The 23,096-nt window shown below is 39.7% G+C and overlaps 1 protein-coding gene across 1 annotated transcript in view; it reads right to left on the bottom strand.

The window, feature by feature from the left end:
* Positions 1-23,096, bottom strand: part of SEC23IP (SEC23 interacting protein) — a 52,364-nt gene that overhangs the window by 2,541 nt on the left and 26,727 nt on the right. The window contains 9 exon segments of the mRNA XM_021073464.1: positions 6,605-6,706; positions 7,199-7,361; positions 8,042-8,227; positions 10,038-10,140; positions 10,505-10,660; positions 14,402-14,599; positions 20,551-20,646; positions 22,237-22,389; positions 22,792-22,910. Coding sequence (XP_020929123.1) covers positions 6,625-6,706; positions 7,199-7,361; positions 8,042-8,227; positions 10,038-10,140; positions 10,505-10,660; positions 14,402-14,599; positions 20,551-20,646; positions 22,237-22,389; positions 22,792-22,910 — 1,256 coding nt within the window. The 3' untranslated portion in view covers positions 6,605-6,624.

Raw genomic sequence — 23,096 nt, 5'->3', positions numbered from 1 at the left:
AAACGCAGCATTATTTTATGTACCATGCAAAGAAAAGATGCCTAGGGTAGGGAGTCTAAAACCACCACAAAAAATGAAGAAACCGAATGCTGACAGCCTCAAGAGTTAACAAAATAATAATAATAACCTTTCCTCCAGAAGGCATGGCACACAAGTCTGCACGCCACCTCCCTGACAACAGGAAGAGGGGGAAAAAATTCCTTGATATATGAACTGCTACCTCTATTCCCGCCCTGCCCCCAAATTTTGTAGTCTTGCATTCACACCACCAGTGTAGTCCAAGAAAATCTCAAGCAGAGAAATTAGCTTAAACAGACTTAGATTGGTAGTGCCCCCCAGTGACTGGCAGAAGACAACTCTTAACTTCCATCCAGGCCAACAGGTGATTTTAAGATGCATCCCAAATTTAAAGGTGCTAAAATGCGGAAAATATACTGCAATCAGTGAAATATGGTAGATAAATATAAGTTAATACATGCCATAAAACCTAGAAAACAAATATTGGGCACATGATAAAAAAAAAATTATCAAACCAATGACAAAAGAGTACATTACCCAATATATGGCTCAGGCAAAAAAGATAAGCTATTGAAAAAGTTAAATCCTTGTCTATATTATATTCTTCTAAACTATAAAACCAGAGGAAAAACAAAACTATACACAAACTAAAAATAATAATAATAATAAATATAATGATCTGCATAATAATTAATCTTAAAAGACTGGCCTACATATTTTAAAATATACTTCCTACCCTACCACCCAAAAATTAAAAGCACAAAAAGAAGACATGTCAAACTGGAAAAAAAAAATTGTAATGATAAAAGGTTAACATCCTTAACTATCATAATTACACGTCAATAAGCAAAAATCTCCACCTTACACCTCCAGAAAAATGCACAAAGGTCAGTTGACAAAAAAAGAAATGGTCGGTTAAAGAGACTAATACTAGTCATGAAAATGTAAAATAAAACAATGACAGGAGTTCCCTCTGAGGGACAATGGGATGGACAGCATCTCTGGAGCACTGGGACGCAGGTTCAATCCCCAGCCCAGCACAATGGGTTAAGGATCTGGCGTTGCCGCAGCTCAGATCTGATGATCCCTGGCCTGGGAACTCCATATACCATGGGGCAGTCAAAAAAATAAAAAGGAAAAAAAAAATGATATAATAATTTCTAATTATAAAATTAACAAAACTTTAAAAAACAGTAATAATTAGTGTGGGCAGGGGTGGAGGAAAACTAACACTTTATATTGATGGTAGCTATGAAATTTCAATAACCCTCCTGAAATGCAAGTATGCAATAAATGTAAATTAAAAGCCTTTTCAAAATGTGACTATACTTAGATCTGATGCTATTTCTAGGAATTTAGGTCAAGCAAACAGTCAGTGATATGCTAGAAGTATATACAATGACAGGTCATTTTTTTTTTGGTTTTTTTTTTTTTTTTTGGCTGCCCCACAGCATGTAGAAGTTCCCAGGCCAGGGATCAAACCTGTGCCACAGGGAGTTCCCATTGTGGCACAGTGGAAACGAATCCAACTAGGATCCCTGGGGATGTAGGTTCAATCCCTGTCCTCGCTCAGTGGGTTAGAGATCTAGTATTGCCGTGAGCTGTGGTGTAGGTCACAGACATGGCCCGGATCCCTCATTGCTGTGGCTGTGGCTGTGGCTGTGGTGTAGGCCAGCAGCTGCAGCTCCAATTTGACCCCTATCCTGGGAGTTCTATATGCTGTGGGTGCAGCCCTTAAAAGCAAAAAACAAACAAACAAAAAAAGCCTGAGCCACGGAAGCAACAGCACCAGATCTTTAACCCACTGAACCACAGAGGAACTCCCAGAATTATGTATAATTGTGAAAAGCTAGAAAATCACCTACACAGCTAATAACAGTAGATAAATTAAGGATTTTGACAAACCGAATTCTAAAATGGAATGCAGTGCAGCTATTAAATACATGCATCTCTGAAGCACTGTTCATGCTTGCAAAAGATCAGAATAACCTATATGCCCATTAGTACGGGATGGATACACAAATTGCGGTGTGAAGAGTCAATGGAATACTATACAACTGCTAAAAAAATGAGGCAGCTCTTCTGTTCTGATACATCTTCTTTCTGCCTGAGATGATCTCCTTCCCCCAGATATCCACCTGGGCCACTTCTTCAAGTGACATTTCATCAGTGAGGATGTCCCTTGTCTTCTCATATTCAACAGCAACTTGTTCTCATCCCAAATGCACTCCCTCCCCCAGCTCTGCTGTGCTCTATTTTCAGCCATCTGGCACACTTCCACTATTTCTTTCCTGTCTGTCCTCATCCAGAGGAAAGAAGATCCTTGAGGAAGAGACTGTGTGGTCCAGTGCTGTGAACCCAAGGCCTAGAACAAGTACCCGGCACTCAGTATGGTGCTCAGCAAACGATGGATGGACGATGGGTGGGTGGATGATATGGGAAAATAGTAAAGATACAAACGTAAGAAGAGTGTCTGTTCTGCTAGTATTTGTCTTTTAAAAAGGAAAAAATCGTGTGTGTGTGTGTGTGTTAGCATATGTCTGGAAGGATACACAAAACTTGTAACACTGGTTGCCTCCAGGCAGGGACACTAGGGAAGAGGCATGGGAAGGAGCTTCCTCTCTTCTGTCACTTCTAAAAGCTAAACCAACTGTACGTACAGAAAGCAAATAAAAATGGTAAACACACAGCACACCCACGTTGTTTCCTGAAGTGGGAAAATTACAAGATATATTCTTTTTTTTTAAAGGGCTTTTTTTCCTTTTTTTTAAAGGGTTTTTAAGGACATGGAGCATTGTTTAGCAGAGCTGCACAGCACCCCAGATCCTGACACACTTCAGACAGGAAACTGAAGTCACCAAAGAACCCCGCTCTCCCACCTCACTTTAACCCACTACCCACAGGGCGCCCTCACGCTCCACCTTCCTCCAGGACCATGGAAGATGTAGCTCTGCTCTTTTTCTAAGGCCAAACCCTCACTCTGCCCTGGCCCATCTCATTGCCTTTTCCTCCAACAATACCCCATTAGCTCTGGCATTATCAGCTTCTCTCTCAATACTGGATCACCGTCATTGGCAAACGAACGCATCTTAAGATCATAAAATGTCCCCGTCTTATTTGTGCCCCTTCACAGTAAAACTCATTCCTCCCCTCTGGAGTTCCCATTGTGGCGCAGTGGTTAACGAATCCGACTAGGAACCATGAGGTTGCGGGTTCGATCCCTGGCCTTGCTCAGTGGGTTAACGATCTGGCATTGCTGTGGTGTAGGTCGCAGACGTGGCTCGGATCCCACGTTGCTATGGCTGTGGTGTAGGCTGGCAGCTACAGCTCCAATTTGACCCCTAGCCTGGGATCCTCCATATGCCATGGGAGCGGTCCAAGAAAATAGCAAAAATACAAAAAAAAAAACCAAAAACAAACAAACAAAAAAACTCATTCCTCTCTGATCCCTTTCCTCCCCTCAACCCACGTTACCTCTGCCACAATACTAAAGGCCACCAATGACGTCCCAGGTCCTCTTAAGCCAAAGGCCAATTCCTTTTACTTGACCCCTCAGTGGCATCTGACATGGTTGACCACTCTCTCCTTGAATCAATCTTCCTTCTCTCAGCTCCCTTGAGACCACAAGCCCCTGGATTTTCTTTCACTTCACCAGCTGCTTCTCCACAGACTTCTCTTCTCCACCTACACATTCCTAGGGGACCTCATTCAGTTTCTGGTTTCAAAGAGCAAGTATGTGCTGATGATTTGAAAGTTATTATCTTTAGATCTGAGTTTTCTTTAGATCAATATCATCAACTACTGACTCAGCAAAACAGAACTACAGACTCTCCAACCCCCAGAACTTCCCCAAAACCCACTCCCCCCAGAAGCCTTCCCAGAAAAAATTCCAGCATCCACTCAGTTGCTTACATCAAAATCCAAAGAGCCATCTTTAACTCTTCTTTCGCACACATCCCACGGTGAATGCATCTTTAAGTCCTAGACAACGCCACCTCACACTAGATCTCCATGTAGTCATCTTTCACCATCCCTATCGCTGCAACCTTAGTCAGAGTCCCCCCCCCCAGCTTCTTAATTATTCTCCCTCCATCCTCGCCCAATAGTCCACCCTCCACCCAGCACCCAGGGCGATCTTTCTAAAGTATAAACCTCATCGCATCACTCCTCTTCTTAAAACCCCCAATGCTTCCATTAGGCTTAGAACAAAATGCAAGTGTTTTACCAGATCCCTGGTGGCCAGGTCCACCTACCCCCTGCCTCATTCCCTTCCTGCCCCATCACTCACTACCCCTGGCTACACGGGGCTGCTCTCAGCCTCTCACACGACGTGTCTGCTCCCATCTCAGGACCCTGGCAGCTGCTCTTCTTCTGCCTGGATTGCTCTCCCTATATCTCCAGGCATCCACCTCCTTGTCATCATTCAAGTATGACTCACACATCACCAGCTCAGCAAGGCCTTCGCAGAAGCATCCCCAGTCACTCTCAACATCTTCCTCTTTAATCTTTTCCAGAGAACCTATCAATATCTGAAATTTACTTATGGATTAAAGTGCGGGTTTATGGTCAATCTCCGCCCAGCAGAAGGTAATTTCCTTAAAGGTGAGAAATGAATCTTATTTACCACTTAACCGCGAGCATGAAAACTGGCACCTAGTATGTAGTAGGTGCTGAATAAATATTTGTCAACCAGTTGAATGCCTTTTATAATTGAAAATTTGGACTGAGGAGGCTTGTGAAATTACATTTAGTTTATCTTAACATTATAATATCAGAAATGGTGATAACTGATAAAACCGTATCGAGAGTCTGGCTACAAAATGGCTTTTTAGACCTCTTACCTACTCTGTTGAGTAAGATTTTCTAACATACATTAGGAAATGACCTAGATGTCGGCTAAATATGATGCAGTAGAGCCACACCACATAATGGGGCAGATTCCTACGCAGCCATTAAAGAGAATGGAAAAGATCCACACGAGTTAGGATGAAGCTGTAAGGCTGATGGACAACATCGGGTTGCAGAACGACAGAGTCAATGTAGATGCTTGTTTTGACATGCATACGTCTTTGACTGGACGTGCACCGGGGAATTTCTCTAAGAAAATCCTACTGAAAGTGGTTACCTCTCCAAAATAAGAAAGCCAAGACTGAACTTATCATTTATTATTTAAAAAAAAAATCAAAAAGTGCCAGGAACTACTTTTGATTTCAGTAATCTAGAGCCTACCATTTTGCATTTCACTCTTTCAAAGGCTTTAATATTTCTAACTTTTTTTTCTTTTTAGGGCCACACCTGCGGCATTTGGAAGTTCCCAGGCTAGGGACTGATTTGGAGCTGCAGCTGCCAGCCTACGCCATAGCCATAGCAACACGGGATCCAAGCCACATCTGCGAACATCACCACAGCTTGCGGCAACACTGGATCCTTAACCCACTGAGCGAGGGCAGGGTACAAACCTGTATCCTCATGGATATTAGTCAGATTCTTAACCCACTGAGCCACAAGGGGAACTCCTAAGTTTCTAACTTTTTAAAAAAATACCTTTTTTTAAACTTTTTAAATTATTTATTTATTTACTTAGTCTTTACGAGTGCTGCACCCACAGCATATGGAGGGTCCCAGGCTGGGGGTCTAACAGGAGCTGTAGCTGCAGGCCTACGCCAGAGCCACAGCAACGTGGGATCCGAGCCGAGTCTGTGACCTACACCACAGCTCACAGCAATGCGGGATCCTAAACCGACTGAGCAAGACCAGGGATCAAACCCACAACCTCATGGTTCCTAGTTGGATTTGTTAACCAATGCGCCACGACGGGAACTCCACCTTACCTACTTTTTAAGATAAGGTATAATCGAGTGAGGAAAAACGGGGGTCAGGAGAACAGTCAGGATTATAGAGTGTGGCCGACCTGCAGGCTGGTTCGTGCATCATCGGTGTAACCCCCTTCCCTCAATAATGGGTGGGAATGCTTAAAACAAAACCTATACAATCTTTCAACTAATTTGGGGTTGAGGAGGGACATGGGGCATGTAACACAGGCTTGGTCAATAGGTACAAGTAAATTTTTGGACATGCTTCTGCTTTCCTAATTAAGACAGATATAATCGATTCTACCCTTTCTTCCCATTCATGCTCTAAATGCAAATATGACGTCTAGGACTATGGGAGCCAAAGTGCAGGTGAAAAGATGCAAACAATCTGGGTGTCTAGTGACATCATTCAACACATGAAACCTTCCTGCCATGTACGAAAAGTAAATCTCCATTTGTCTCATGAGTTCAGTTCTGTTACCTATAACTAAAAGAATTCCTGATATTCCTGGGAATCTGAACAGAAAATCAAAGAAACTGAAAATAAAAGAACTCATTCTATGTATGCCTTACTAGAAAGAAGGCTGTGACAAGTCATAAATGTAGACTGCAAACCAATGCCCTTCCTTAATGTCTCAATTCTGAATTTAAAAAAGAAAAAAGAAAAATACTCAGAGGAAACAGAAAAAAGAAAATCATCAACAACTCAATTAAAAAAAAAGGCTTCAGAATGAAACACTCAGAATTTATACACACAATAATGATAAACTTACGCGGTGAAGCTGAAGTCCAATCAATGCAGGGGCTGTTCTGGGCTAATGTTCATTGTCCGATAAATTTCTTTAAGTAATAACAGGGCAGTATCTTCAGATTCCCTATCAAAAAGAAAAGCACATTTACTTAAGAGAATTCGTTGAAATTAACCTTTATGCATAAAAGTGGAAAATACAGCTTTGGTTCTGTTCAGCTCTTTCTAAGAAGGGTAAATGAAAATAAAAGAGTGTAATTCAGAGCTGTCCTTAAAAACTGGATGGATACTGACCAGCTCCAAAATAACTGTGCTGACATTCTCCTTGGTGACCAAGGATTTACAAAAGGATGGCTTTCAAAGTCTCCACATTCCCATTCTGAGGAGGGCATCCCTACAAAAACAGTGCGCAAGTACTAAGGGCCTTTGGTCAAATGCAGATGACATGCTGCCATCTTGTGGATAAGTCAACTCAAGAGGAAAGAACTGAGTCTGACCATATGGGCATTCAAATCAATCTTCTGTAACAGATGGTAAAGCAGCAAGAGTCTCACTAAGACTGCTGTATGTGCTAGCACCTAAAGGCCCCATGAATGTTATCAAAGGTGAAGATACTTACCAATAACATAAGTGACTCTGAAGAGCGAAAAGATATTCATTAAAACTCTCTATTGGCTTTTCTTGAAGAACATAGTCAATCCGGCGACCTCCGTTTAGCATTCCAACCTTTCCTAAGTAGTCCTCATCCTTGGAAATATCTGGACTTTCAACAATCTTTTCTGCTAGAATTTAAACCATTTCAATATCAAAGTCAATCACTTAATCATTATCCTTTGACTTTAGCTGACTTTCTGGGCTCAAGGGAATATTGCTTGACACGCGTAGCAACCTGGGAAGCTACCAGGGTCCTTTCCCATTCCTCCAAAGAGCCAGGGGAAGAGGTGCTGGCTCCCTGAGAGAGAGGAGAAAGAGCCAACAAGCTGACAGAAGTTTTGAAGGAAAGGGGTGAGAGAGCATTATAGAAAGAAAGGAAATAGAATTAGAATCCGTAAGAATCAAAAGCACAACACCCTGACATTGCATGTACAGTCTACAACGACACAGTTAGACACAGCACAGGGGTCTTTCAAGATGCCTGAATACCAACTTAGTTCTCAACTCTGATATTCCACTCTAGCCTTATAAACCTCATCAAAACTTTAAGCTTGCAAAGTAAGAAGTTTAGCAACTATCACCCCAAATCCCAGTAAAAAAAAAAAAAAAAAAAAAAAAAAAAAGAGAGAGATGACATGCATTCTGAAGTACAGGTTACCCTAACAGAGATTTCCTTTATAGGAAGAGCCTCTACATTTCAACCAAAAAAAAAAAAAAGACTACAATGGAAAAGGATCATCAAATAATTTCTGTGTGCTATGTTCTCAAAGAATATTTGTTCTGGAAAATGCCTCAAATGTCAAGTTACCTTCAACTACTTGCTTTTCTTCTTCTTCTTTGATTTGATTGGCTACCTTCTCCAATTCTTCTTGCAACTGAGTTGAAGAGGTATGAGCACGGGCAAACTCATTTAATGTCTGCCAAGCACTTTTCAGAGAGCTAATGAAACCCTGCTTCAAATCAGATCCCATACGAGAGAGACTTTCTTTCAACTCTAAAGAGATTAAGATGACAGGTTATCAGTTACTGGGTAAAATTGTGCACCAAAAAAAATTAAAACAAAAGTTACACCCTTTTCAGAATGAAAAAGACCTCTTATTCTTATCTTAAATATCATAAATATGGAGTTTCTCAGCCACGAACTTTCAAAGTGTTAAAATGTTTTGAGAAGTCTTATTCTGTCTTTTTTTTTTTAAACTAAACTTGATCCAAAGTTATACATTTCCTCTCTCCGGGGGGGGGGGGGATTCAAACATCATAAAAATATAAGCACATTTATATACATTTTTTTACTATAAGTTAAAAAATGGACTCAAGAGATTAGAGATGACTGTTTTTCTAATTTGTAATGGTGAAATGGGTTTAAGAATTTGAGATTCTGATATAACCACAATTTAAATGTCTAATTTAAAAATAAACTCCTGCACCTTCACCTTTCTTACATTCGTCTAATAAATCACACTTGAATTCAAAATCTTAGCGTATCAAATTTCTTTTTTTTATGGCCCCACCCATGCACACGAAAGTTCCTGGGCCAGGGATTAAATCCGAGTCACAACTGTGACCTATGCCACAGCTGCAGCAATGCCAGATCCTTTAACCTGCTGTGCCAGGCTGGGAATTGAACTTGTGCCTTTGCAGCAACCCAAGCCACTACAGCCGGATTCCTCACCCACTGCGCTAAAGCAGGATTTCCTCAAATTTTTCATTTTAAACTTCAAAAGAGTTATTTTTTTTTAAGCATGATGCAAATAAAAAAAATAAGAAGGAAAAAAAATTTTTTTTTTTGTCTTTTGTCTTTTTAGGGCTGCACCCACGGCATGTGGAGGTTCCCAGGCTAGGTGTCTAATTGGAGCTATAGCTGCTGGCCTACACCACAGCCACAGCAACACCAGATCCGAGCCGTGTCAGCTCACGGCAACACCGGATCCTTAACCCACTGAGAGAGGCCAGGGATCAAACCCGCAACCTCATGGTTCCTAGTCGGATTTGTTTCTGCTGCGCCACGACGGGAACTCCGTGAAGAAAAAAATTTTTAAATAAGAAGGCATGATCACTTTTCCTTCTTGTAAACCTATGGATAACATATGCCATTAGTAGGCCTAAAAGAAACCTAAACCCCACTTGGAATTATTATCAATCCGTTTTTCTTAATGAATTTCTTTAACAAGAAAGTTTGTCTAGTTAGCAAGGAAAAAACAGCTCAATTGACTTAGCATCAAATTTTTTTCTTGACATACTGATCATTGTTAGTTCAAAAATGACTGACTATAACCAAATTCTATCAAAATCTATGCATCTCATCACTTTATTACCAATTACCCCTGTTCCTTATTATCTCAACAACTACAATGTTATCAAGGAGCAAGCATGAAGAAGTAACTCAGAGTTCCTGCCATGGCTCAGAGGAAACAAATCTGACTAGTATCCATGAGGACGCAGGGTCGATTCCTGGCCTTGCTCAGTGGGTTAAGGATCCAGCGTGGCCATGAGCTGTGGTGTAGGTTGCAGGTGTGGCTCAGATCTAGTGTTGCTGTGGCTGTGGGGTAGGCCAGCAGCTACAGGTCCGATTCGACCCCTAACCTGGGAATCTCCACATGCCGTGGGTGCAGCCCTAAAAAAAAAAAAAAGAAGGAACTCATTCATAACTTTCTTGATGGCTCCTTCGAATACTTTGTAAACAAGTTCTGAAAATAGTAGGCACTTAAATAAGCACTTAGTGTTAAAATTTTCATAATTCATTACAAATGACAGCTTACAAAATGACAGGAAAGAAACACGTTTTTACAATATTTGCTTTTTACCTAAATGAAGTCTTTTTCTGCCTTTGTGATGTGGAATGAGAACCGCTTTTAGGTCCAAATCTGGTACAATCATAGGTTCTAATCTATACGCCACTGGATCAAGCTAAAAACAGAAGAATTAGAAATTTAAGAAAAGCTGTTCTGAGTTACATGTCTTGGTTGAGTGAGAAAATGGCTAACTGCTAAACCAGAGGTTTTGATTTTTTTTTCACACCTTATTCAAATACTTTCAAGTTTATGGGTAAAATTACTTTGCAAGCAAAGAAAGAGAATTATTTCCTTGAACAACGCCTTTTTGGTAGAATAGTGTATTGGAACCTCAGACCGTATTTTTTAGGTCAGAGAGCTGAGCTGTACAAAATAAAAGCGCATTAATTCCTAAGAAACAAGAATCTGAGAATCTACTAAGATAAAGAGGACTGGTGCCTCATCTTCTTCCAAATGGAAAGTAGATGCAGTTCACTCACTGGATGATAAATATTGAAGAATCCTTTGCAGGTGGGAAGCCTGTAGTTCTCATCTATCCTATTCACTCCTCGAATGGTGAGAAACATACCAATTGGAGATCCCAAGGCAAAAAAAATCTCAGGTTCAAAGTCTAGGGAGTTGTAAACAACAGAAACCTAAAAAGAATCAAAAAACAACAAAAGTTGGTCATTCCAATGTCATACAATACAAAATTCAAAAGTTCAAACTGGAACTGCACTTAATTAAGAGCATCCTAATGCAGATAACACCTTTCAAGGTGTGATTTCTGGAGCAGATAATCAAAGTCATGGACAGCTGTCGCTAGCTCGAAGGGACAAAAAAAATTTCCTTTAGATATTTTTATACACTATTATATCCTCTGACTATACTTTTATTTGTTGTATAAGGTTAAAACATATGGTGTACAAATTTATTATAGTTATAAATGTGGCTAAAACTCCCGACTCTAGAATCAAACTGCCTGGGTTTTGGTTTGGTCTGGTTTGGGTTTTGTTGTTGTTGTTGTTGTTGTTGTTGCTGTTGTTTACAGCGGCACTTGGGGCATATGGAAGTTCCCAGGCCAGGGGTCAAATCAGAGCTGCAGCTGCTGGCCTACACCACAGCCACAGCAACACCAGATCCTGCGACCTAAACTGCAGCTTGTGGCAATGCCAGATCCTTAACTCAATGAGCAAGCCCAGGGATTGAACCCACATGAACCAGCATCCTCATGGACACTAAGTCAGGCTCTTAACCTGCTGAGCCACAATGGGAACTCCAAACTGCCTGGGTTTAAATCCTGACTACTCCCTACTGTGTGACCTCAGGCAAGTTTCTTAACCTCTCTTGCCCCCACCTCAGTTTCCTCTTCTACCAAATGGGGATCATAACAACGCCAAACTCATGCTGTGGCTGAAAAACAAACCTAAACTATATAAAGTGCTTAGCACAGACCTTCACATATTTCAAGCATCCAGTGACTGTTACTTCTTTTATAAAACTACCATCCTCATCTGCTAGGCATGTTCCTTTCCATTAGAAAGATGACTCATCCCCAAAGAGCTCCTGTCTGGGAGAAGCTTGCACGTAGCCTCTCGGCTCACTGAGAACAGCCTAGTCAGAGGAAGCACCTCATTCGGTCAGCAGTCTATAATTTACAAAGCTCTTTCCTTTGCTGCTCGGTGACAGGATATGTGTCTTCATTATTTTAGTATCCTGAGCACGAAGAACAAAGAACAGGGATAATCCAAATGCATGACAGAGATCCACTGAAAGCAGAGGGCATGGCAGCAACCCTGGTGCCCACTTATCAGATGAGGACGGTGACACTCAAAGAGGTGACATCACTTCCCGAGAAGCACAGAGCCAGTGAGTGGCAGACTGAGGACCTTGAACTCCAAATCCAATACTCTCTACTAACTAGGCTGCCATTCTAACAAAGTCTAAACTTCACACCCCTTGGCTTGCCCTTATATTTGCAAATTCAATAGTCTCTGCTACTGATGAGGGCCACAAGGAGATGTTCTCAAGATTATGCATTTTCCCCTAGATCCAGAAAAAAAAGAAAAGAAGAAAAAACAAAGTTAGGGAGTTCCCATCGTTGCTCAGTGGAAACAAACCTGACTAGCGTCCATGAGGACACAGGTTCAATCCCTGGCCTCGTTCAGTGGGTTAAGGATCCGGCATTGCCGTGAGCTGTGGTGTAGGTGGCAGATGCGGCTCAGATCCCTAGTTGCTGGGGCTGCAGTGTAGGCCAGCAGCTACAGCTCCGAGCCAACCCCTTGCCTGGGACTCTCCATATGCTTCAGGTGTGGCCCTAAAAAGGTAGAAGGAAGGAAGGAAATTAAAAAAACTATAAACTGGAAAAAATATTTATAACAATGGGTCAATATTCTTAATCTATAAGGAATCTTAAGTATCAGTAAGGAAAAAAGAAACCCAATAGAAAAATAGATAAAACCAGCACTTCACCAAAAAAAAAAAAAAAAAAACCTAAAAAGATGACAAAATACAGAACTTCTCTAGTACTTAAAGAAATACAGCGAGATAGTTATCCGAGATATAAATACTTAAAAAAAAAGTAAAACTCTACTTTTGTATGTAAAAAAAATTACTTCTTTAGAAAAAGTTACACAAGAGAGAATACTATATATTTTTAAATCAAAATGATAATAGCAGTAGTTGTGAGGGAGAGAAGAGAGAGGCAATCTTAACTGCCAGTGGCAATACAAACTGGTTCAACCTTTCCTGGGGCAAGTAGCAATAACCATTAACCTTTCTTTGTGCACATCCTTTGATCCAGCCATATACTTCCAGTTATTTAACTGAAAGAATAAAAAATGTACACAGAAAATTGGTTTAAAATTGTTCATCACTGGATTGCTTAAAAGAGTTAAAAACTGCTTGCATGTCCAACATTGTGGCTTGAATGTATCTCCCCCTCACCAAAAAAGAGACCTTAATTGCATTGGGTGAGGGGGGCCAAGTCCAATATAACTAGTGTTACTATAAAAAGGGGAAATCTGGACACAGAAGCACGTGCAGAGGGAAGATGATGTGAGGGCAAAGGGCGGATGTCACATGAGCATGGAGGATCGGAACAATGCATCTATAAGCCAAGGGACGCTAACAATAGCCAGTAAACCATCAGAAACTAGGAGGAGGTAAGAAAGGCTCCCCCTAGAGCCTTCAGAGGGAGCAAGGCCCTGCTGACACCTCGATCGTGGACTACTAGCCTCCAGAACGGTGAGACATTAGGTTTCTGGTGTTTTAAGCCACTCAGTTTGTGACACTTTGTTATGGCAGCCCTTGGAAACAAACACATCCAATAAAAAGTAAGAGAATAAATTATCTTTCCCAATAGTGAAACGTAGCAGTTGTTAAAAATGAAGTCATAGAGAAATATTTACTGACATTGAGAATACAGTTGTAACAAGCTGTTTGAAAACAGTAATAAGATGGTCCCGACTTAACAGTGATTCAAATTATGATTTTTTGGAGTTCGAGTTGTGGCTCAGAGGTTAATGAACCTGACTAGTATCCATGAGGACGCAGGTTCGATCCCTGGCCTTGCTCGGTGGGTTAAGGATCCGGTATTGCCGTGAGCTGTGGTGTAGGTCGCAGACACAGCTTGGATCCTGAGTTGCTGTGGCTGTGGTGTAGGCCAGCAGCTGAAGCTCCGATTCGACCCCTAGCCTGGGAACTTCCATATGCCGTGGGTGCAGCCCTAAAAAAAAAATGCAAAAAAAATTGCAATGTTTATGAATGAATAGGGCTTAAAAGCTTGAACAGGCTATAGCAAACATCCAGTACCATTTTCTGCCTTCTTTAAATCAGTCATGAACTCACTTAAGAGAATGGAGCCATATAAATATACTGAAAGTAACACTGTCTAAAAAGATTTTAATACTCTTAAGACACTGAGAAACAAGTACATCATTAAAGGTGGCATTATCAATTACTTGATAGGTTTTTATAGGAATATTTCCCTCAGGGAAGAAATGTGAGTAAAAAAAAACATAAGTTGAGGAAATGCAGCAAATGTCTCTCATGGCAGTTTAAGTATATTCTGAAATTAATTTTATTCTGGAAATAATTTTCTAACTATCACCACTTCTGTAACTAGTGGCTGTGAGAGACTAACACTACAAAATTATGAAAGGTGAAAAATACTGAAATAAAGACAACTTCAAAAGCTAGACATTATGTTCAGTACACACATTCAATCCCTATTTCAAACATTAAGAAAGAAGCGGACAATTTTTACCAAGAGAAAATCAGTTTTCTGCATCCCCACAAAAATACTGTTGAATAAATAAAGAATTTAAAGCCAACCCAAATAAAACAGATACGTGACTCCAACGTAAAATATAGCCCAAGTCAATATGTAAACTTACCTGTCCAGTGCCAACTTCAAAAGACTCGTAATCTACATGCACAGAAGAAACGTAAGCTCCGACTGGAAGTTTCCTCTTGGACTCGTTCGATTCTAAGGGAGGAGGAGCCATTTCTTTAGCTTTCTGAGTACTTTCCTCTTGTCCTTTTGTCGAGGTGGCCATCATTACCTTCTTTTCTGATGCTGCTTTTTTCTGTTCCTGTGAAACACCAATATTTTCTAATATAACTTTGAAGGAAGAAAAGCTCTGTTATCTGCTATCACTATGAAATAAACACTCTATCTCAGCAGTAAGGAACGATTAGTAATTTCTCCAGCATACTAACGGCACTGTGGTTATTGGAGAAACGTCCTTTTAGAGACACATATTAAATATTTAGGAGGAAAATACCATGATGTCTATAAATCTACTTTAAAATCCTTACAGCAAATTAAAAAAATTAAAATGTGGCAAAATAGCTACAATTTCATCTAAATATTAGCTATCATTATACTGTTTGCTCTATACTTTTTATATAATTTTAAATTTTAATAAAATTTTTAAAATGCCAACCTCTTCCTTTATGCTCTCACTTTAGACCAAGAACTCAGAAGTACTTTACATAACTGTAAAATATACACTTCCTATAAAGATGCATAACTCGGAGTTCCCGTCGTGGCGCAGTGGTTAACGAATCCGACTGGGAACCATGAGGTTGCGGGTTCGGTCCCTGCCCTTGCTCAGTGGGTTGAGGATCCGGCGTTGCTGTGAGCTGTGGTGTAGGTTGCAGACGCGGCTCAGATCCCGCGTTGCTGTGGCTCTGGCGTAGGCTGGTGGCTATGGCTCCGATTCGACCCCTAGCCTGGGAACCTCCATATGCCGCAGGGGCGGCCCAAGAAATAGCAAAAAAGACAAAAAAAAAAAAAAGATGCGTAACTCAAGAGAAATTTATTCATTCAACATATGCACACCATTATGTTTACACGGAGCCACTGACAAGTTTTTCCCAAACGCATTCTAGGAAGAACAGATAGACACACTGCAGTATATTCATACAATGAACTAACTACTCAGAAATAAAATGAACTGACTACCCACGAACATTTCATCGCCTTATTAAAATAATGGGCTAGTTTGGGTTCCATTATTTCAGTTACAGTGAGTGGACAGGACGCACCGTGTGAGCTCGTTATTGATCTGACAGCGCCTTGTTAACTGTGTAAAACGCAGAGCAATCGATGACAATGTGGCTGAGAAAGCTTCGTGGTTCAGCCAGAGGCAATTACTTTTGAATTTAAAAAAGAGGATGACTTTATAGAATTTTCACTCCTTTCAAAACAATTCTTACATTGCCATAATTTATATACCCAGCTACTACAGAGGCCAAACCAGGTTCCTTCTAGAGATTTTTTAAGAACTATAGAACACTTCACTTTTTTCCCCCTTTTATTACAAAGTAAAATCAAGGACGATGTAAGGCCTAGAAACACAGTTTCTCAGTTGTTCTTGTTTTGTGTTGCTACAGGCCCGTGCGTCACTGATGTGTGCATGGAAACAAGTGTGCTTTCACATGGAGAACATGGCCTGGTGGGAAGGAACAGCACCAACACCTGTGTCCTATTTGGGTGTGAGCACCGTGCCCACCAGAGATTAATACCTCGGGCTCTACCTCACAGGGCTGGTGCGAGGTTCAAAAATGAGGACAAGCTCTTTGTCAAGTAAAATTATACAGTGATTCAACATACAAGAAAACTGAAGGTAACTGCCAAAGCTAATAACCTCTTTCTCAGCTCTTAACCTTCACCATCACATACAACTATCAGAAACACCATCTGTGTCCGAAACATGTTGGGAGCTGCACCATTCTTTTCCATTTCCTATGATACCCCATCATCTCTCGCTGAGTAGCTGCATAATTACAGTGACTGCACTAAGAGATTTTTAACAGCCTCTAGCTTCATTCCATTCCAACTCCATCCCCAGACCTTAACAAAGTAACATTCAAAGACTGTAACCAAGTGGACTCTCTAAAACACAATCATAGAACTGCCCTCATTGTTTCACTGACCTAAAGCAATGGCTCTCAAACCATGTTCCCTTAGAATCTGAACAAAGAAGTTTACACACTGCTAAAATTAAATTGTGGCCCAGTTCAAAAACGATAATGATGACAACAGTAACAATAATGTAAAAATCAAGTTGATAAGAAAATTGTTTCAACTTTAAGATTTGCTCCAATTCTTTTTTTTTTCCCTTTAGTACTCCACATTAGCCAGGAAGCTCTAGGCAGCAGCGAAAGTAAGCAAATATTAATGGAAAAACTAGGAAGGAATGAATATGTTTAAAAACTCACTTATTGTAAACACATTTGCTCATGGTTATAGTTTTATAATGTGGTTTATAGCACACAGTTTTACATTTTAACATTTCTGATGTAAAAATTAGACTACAGAGATGATTTGGTGCTAAATCATAATTAGTGACAGAATTATTAAACAGTCAGCACTTCATGTTTATTTAAAAGTACCATTTACAAGGAGATCCCGCTGAATAGCATTGAGAACTATGTCTAGATACTCATGTTGCAACAGAAGAAATGGTGGGGGAAAAACTGTAATTGTAATGTATACATGTAAGGATAACCTGACCCCCTTGCTGTACAGTGGGAAAATAAAATTAAAAAAAATAAAAAAAATAAAAAAAATAAAAAAAAATAAAAGTACCATGACTTCCTTAAAATTGTACCCAAAAAATCAAATACCTGGGAATAAACCTAACCAAGGAGGTGAAAGACTTATGCTGAGAACTATAAAACATTAATTGAGGAAATTAAAGAGGATTCAAAGAAATGGAAGGATATTCCATGCTCCGGGGTTGGAAAAATTAATATAGTAAAAATGGCCATACTACCCAAAGCAATCTACGGATTCATGCAATCCCTATCAAATTACCCATGACATTTTTCACAGAACTAGAACAAACAATCCAAATATTTATATGGAACAACAAAAGACCCAGAATTGCCATAGCAATCCTGAGGAACAAAAACCAAGCAGGAGGCATCACTCCCCCAGACTTCAGGCAATATTACAAAGCCACAGTCATCAAGACAGTGTGGTACTGGTATCCAGATAGACATATAGACCAATGGAACAGAACAGAAAATCCAGAAATAAATCCAGACCCCTACGGTCAATTAATCTTTGACAAAGGAGGCAAGAACATAAAATGGGAAAAGACAGTCTTTACAGCAAATGGTGCTGGGAAACCTGGACAGCTGCATGTGAATCAATGAAACTGGAACACACCCTCTCACCATGCACAAGAATAAACTCAAGATGGCTTAAAGACTTAAACATAAGACAAGATACCATCAAACTTCTAGAAGAGAACTAGGCAAAACATTCTCTGACATCAACCTTACAGATGTTTTCTCAGGTCAGTCTCCCAAAGCAACAGAAATAAAAGCAAAAATAAACCAATGTGACCTAATCAAACTGACAAGCTTTTGTACAGCAAAGGAAACCATAAAAAAAAACCCACAAAGACAACTTACAGAATGGGAGAAAAGTTTCAAACGATGCAACTGACAAAGGATTAATCTCTAAAATATACAAACAACTTATACAGCTCAACAGCAAGAAGAACAAGCCAATTGAAAAATGGGCAAAAGACCTAAATAGACATTTCTCCAAAGAAGACACACAGATGGCCAATGAGTACATGAAAAAATGCTCAACATCACTGATTATTAGAGAAATGCAAATCAAAATTACTATTATTAGAGAAATGCAAATCACGCCAATCAGAATGGTCATCATTAATAAGTCCACAAATAACAAATGCTAGAGAGGGTGTGGAGAAAAGGGAACCCTGCTGCACTGTTGGTGAAAATGTAAATTGGTACAACTACTATGGAGAACAGTATGGAAGTACCTTAGAAAACTATACATAGAACTACCACATGACCCAATCCCACTCTTGGGCATATATCCAGACAAAACTTTCCTTGAAAAAGACACATGCACCCCACATGTTCGCTGCAGCACTATTCACAATAGCCAAGACATGGAAACGGCCCAAATGTCCATCAACAGATGATTGGATTAGGAAGATGTGGTGTATATACACAATGGAATACTACTCAGCCATTAAAAAAGAACAAAATAATGCCATTTGCAGCAACATGGATGGAACTAGAGACTCTCATACTAAGTGAAGTCAGTCAGAAAGAAAAAGACAAACACCATATGATATCACATATCTGGAATCTAATACACAGCACAAATAAACCTTCCCACAAATGAACCTTTCCTACCTTTTCATGGACATGGAAAACAGACTTGTGGTTGCCAAGAGGGAGTGGGATGGACTGGGAATTCGGGGCTAATAGATGCAAACTATTGCCTTTGGAATGGATAAGCAATGAGATCCTGCTGTATAACAAAGGGAACTATATCCAGTCACTTATGACAGAGTATGATAATGTGAGAAAAAAGAGTGTATGCATGTATGTGTAACTGGGTCACCTTGCTGCACAGTAGAAAACTGACAGAATACTGTAAACCACCTATAATGGAAAATATAAAAATCATTATAAAAAAGAAAAAAAAGTACCATGACTTCCAAGTCAGTAAGAACATGTTTGAGAACTACTCCCTTCCAAGAGAAAACTGCCCTATCCGCCACTCGGGCTTTCAGGACTTTCTACCCTACCTTATTCTCAGCTCATCTACTGTTTCTGCTGCGGAAAAATACCTGCCTACTCTTGGAAGGCCATGTCCCCTAATCCTACCCCACCTTCAAGCTCAAGCACCAACACCTTACAGAAGTTTTCTCTCACTAACCTCAGCCCCTTCTCCCCAGGCCAGAACTGCAACCCCTCATCTGGCTCTGACAGCACAATAGGCCTGATGTGCCTTTTTTTTTTTTTTTTTTTTTTTTTTTGTCTTTTTAAGGCTGCCCCCTCAGGATGTGGAGGTTTCCAGGCTAGAGGTCAAATAGGAGCATACACCACAGCCACAACAATGCAAAATCCCAGTCGACTCTGAAACCTACATAACAGCTCACGGCAACACCGGATCCTTAACCCACTGAGTGAGGCCAGGGATTGAACCTACGTCCTCATGGATGCTGGTCAGATTTGTTTCCACTGAGCCACAATGGGAACTGCTGCATCATTTGCATTCAAACCTCTCCCTCTAACTAGACAACATACCCTCAGTTCATCTCCAAATATCAAGAATTCAGCGCAGTGTCTGATCCAAAAGATACACTCATAAAATGTTCAACAACTCATTGGTTAATCTAATTATAAAAAATCAGTCCTATGAATTTATAGTCACGTTACATATAAAGAAATGGCATATGTTAAGTTCCAAAGAAGTAACACAAATTAAAGAATCCCAAAAATTCAAAGATAGATCAACAAAGACCATGATAATCCAATAAAAATAAAATAGCCACCTAAGTGCTGTCTAACTTTTCTAAGTACACAGGAAATCTCTGTAAAGTTAACTTAGTAAAAATTAAATAAGTTATTTCCAATTTTTTTCTTTTTCAACGCCTTCTAAATTGTTACTAGTATTGCCCTGTTTTGGACTGTTGGCGATTTTTGCTTTTTTGGTTATTATTTAATGGGATGTGTGTGTTCTTATCTCTTTAAAAGGTGAGAAGGACTGGAATGAGAGAAAATGAGCTAACATTTATTGGATGATAAGCTTCATATGCATTACTTCATCTTCGCTCCAATACTATAAGGAAGGTATTATCACTCTCATTTTAGAAATGAATGAAACCAAGGACCAGAAAAGCTAAGCCAAGTGCTCACAAACATGTAGTCAGTAACTGGTTGAACAGGATGACTGACTTGTCTCAGACTCACCCAGCTGGTGCACTGGGAAATCCCCAAATACCATTTTAAAACTTAAAATCCATCTTGGAATTTGCTCAGCCCCAGTAAAACCGGGATGTCAGTTACTCTAACTGGAATTTAAATCCACTTCTGGCTGACTCCCCAGCCTGGGCTTCTATCAACTCCATTACTGTGCCCTGGGCAGGGAGTACATGGGCTGGCCTAACCACGACGGCACTAACAAAAACTTCCAAAATATCAACAAACTAGCCACAGCTGAGTTTTGTTTTCTTTCAGGGACAGGGATGAACTTTACCAGTTTGACCGCTTTATGTTTTACAAAGTTAGCGATCTTCTTTCTGGGTCCAAGTGGTATTCCCATTTCCTTCAGGTCGTCAACCGTACACATAAGCTTTAAAAGAAAACAAGCACATTAATTAGTCAATCTAATGATACATGAACTGAAATTGAAAAAAAAAGAAATTATGAAAAGATTGCATCAAAGGCAATCAAATATCCAGTCAATTTTTTCAAAGCTAATTTTTTTGTTTTTAAATCACAAATTAATTTAGGCCTCCCCATCTAAATCATGCTCTTAATTTAAAAGAAAATATTGTGCATGTTGTACAAAATTCAAAAGCTCTATCATGCATGCAATGAAGTCTCTCCTTTCCACCTGTCCCAACCACCCAGTTCTCTCAGCAGCGACTCTTGACAATCTGCTCTGCTTCCAGAGACAGCTTATGTATACACAGCACCCCATGCTTTTCTCCATGCGTGACCTTCCTGTAAACAGGACTGAACTTTGGTCTTGTCACCTAACATACCTTGGAGATCATCCCATACCAATACCTCTATCATGGCCTCATTCATTCAACAGCTGCAGGGTAGGCCATTGTGTGGATACACAATAATATCACTAGCACCTACTAGTGGACACAGCAGGTGTTTCTAAGGTTTTACTACCACAAGCAGTGCTGCAGTGAGTATTCTTGTAGATATACTTGAGCGAATATTTTTCTATAGGAAATTATTCTTGGAAGTAAAATTGCTGGGGTACAGGATATGTATTTTTTATATTTTAAAAGATACTGTTGTACTGCCCTGAATAGAGCATGTACCATTTTACACTTGTACTAACAGTATGTAACAGTGCCTATTTCCCCTCAACCTGGCCACACAGTATATTATCAAACTCTTAATATTCTTGCCAAGTGATAGTTTAAAAAAAAAAATCTCATTGCACTTTTAACTTATATTTATGAGTTTTCATATGATAAAAAGTCATTTGTTATTTTCTTATTATCATCTGTTCATATTCTTTGCCTATTTTCCTATTTCGTTGATGGTCTTTGTGTAACTAATCTGTAGGAGCTTTGAACTGTAAGGAAATAAACCTTTGTCTATAATGTATGTTCCAAGTAGTCTTCCTAACCTATCACTGGCCTTCAGATGTTTTTATGGCATCCTCTGCTACACAATTGTTTTTCCTTTATGGCTTCCAGGTTTTACATCATACTTAGAAAAGCTTTCCCATATTATTTAAAAAAAGTTCTCTTTTTTCAATTTTTTTTTTTGTCTTTTGTCTTTTTTGTTGTTGTTTTGTTGTTGTTGTTGTTGCTATTTCTTGGGCCGCTCCCGCGGCATATGGAGGTTCCCAGGCTAGGGGTTGAATCAGAGCTGTAGCCACCGGCCTACGCCAGAGCCACAGCAACGCGGGATCCGAGCCGCGTCTGCAACCTACACCACAGCTCACGGCAACGCCAGATCGTTAACCCACTGAGCAAGGGCAGGGACTGAACCCGCAACCTCATGGTTCCTAGTCGGATTCGTTAACCACTGCGCTACGACGGGAACTCCTCTTTTTTCAATTTTTTAAACATCTAAGTCTCTGACTTATCTGAATGCATTATGATGCTAAAGTGTTTAAATCTTAATTTTTTAAATTTTATACACAGGAAAAACAACTTTAACCAAAAATGAATCAAACTATCATCAGTACCAGAGATTCCATATCAATCTTTTCCTTTTCAAAAGTGCTAACATAGTCAGAGAGGCTAAGTGCTTCCAGAGTTTCTTGCAAAGTTAGGACTTCTTCATTTTCAACATCAAGGTCACAAGACTCATCCAACATCGGCTTTGGCTCTTCAGGTATCTTAGGGGAAAAAAAAAAAAACGGTGAGGGAAGATCACAAAGCTCAGAAAGATTCCCACAAAGTTATTTTCTAAACTATGGAAACACCTTAATTCTAATCCATACATAAATTATAATTTTGGGCAGATTGATATCCAAAATTTGAATATTCTGAAAAAGTATATAAATTTAGTAAATCCATGCTCCCATTCCCTATAATTTACACTTTTTTAAAAAAATCATAAACTTCCTCTCACATTTAAATTTATAATCCATAAGGAAGAAGAATGAGAAATTCAAATACTGAGCTCTACGGATTCCGTTACACCTATAAACTTCGGGATGTTGTGATACACAGAAACGGTTCAATTTTAGAAAACTGTTCAGCTCCAATTCTAAACCTAGATGTTAACTGGACCATACCTGCTTTTCCTGATAATGTGGCTGCTTCACAACTCCATTAGCAACAGCAAAAGGCCCAGGAGAATTTGACAAATTCAAATCTTTTTGATTAGACAGGATGTCAAACAAGATTAAAGAGCCTTAAAAAAAGAAGCAAAGCGTTTTGCTTTATAACACACAGGTGCTTTTAGAACGCTAAAAAAAAAATCTATTTTTTTGTTCAAAGTCCTAAGCAGAAGTTACTTAAAAGATGTTAATCAAGATCGATAATCAATATTCTTGTTTTACCAAAGAACAGAATAAATTGAAATAGAAAGCATTCCTAG

This window comes from Sus scrofa, chromosome 14 (assembly GCF_000003025.6).
Source record: "Sus scrofa isolate TJ Tabasco breed Duroc chromosome 14, Sscrofa11.1, whole genome shotgun sequence".
Taxonomy (NCBI): domain Eukaryota; kingdom Metazoa; phylum Chordata; class Mammalia; order Artiodactyla; family Suidae; genus Sus; species Sus scrofa.
Note: the sequence above shows the minus strand (reverse complement) of the source record. Positions and strands in the feature narration are given on the sequence as shown.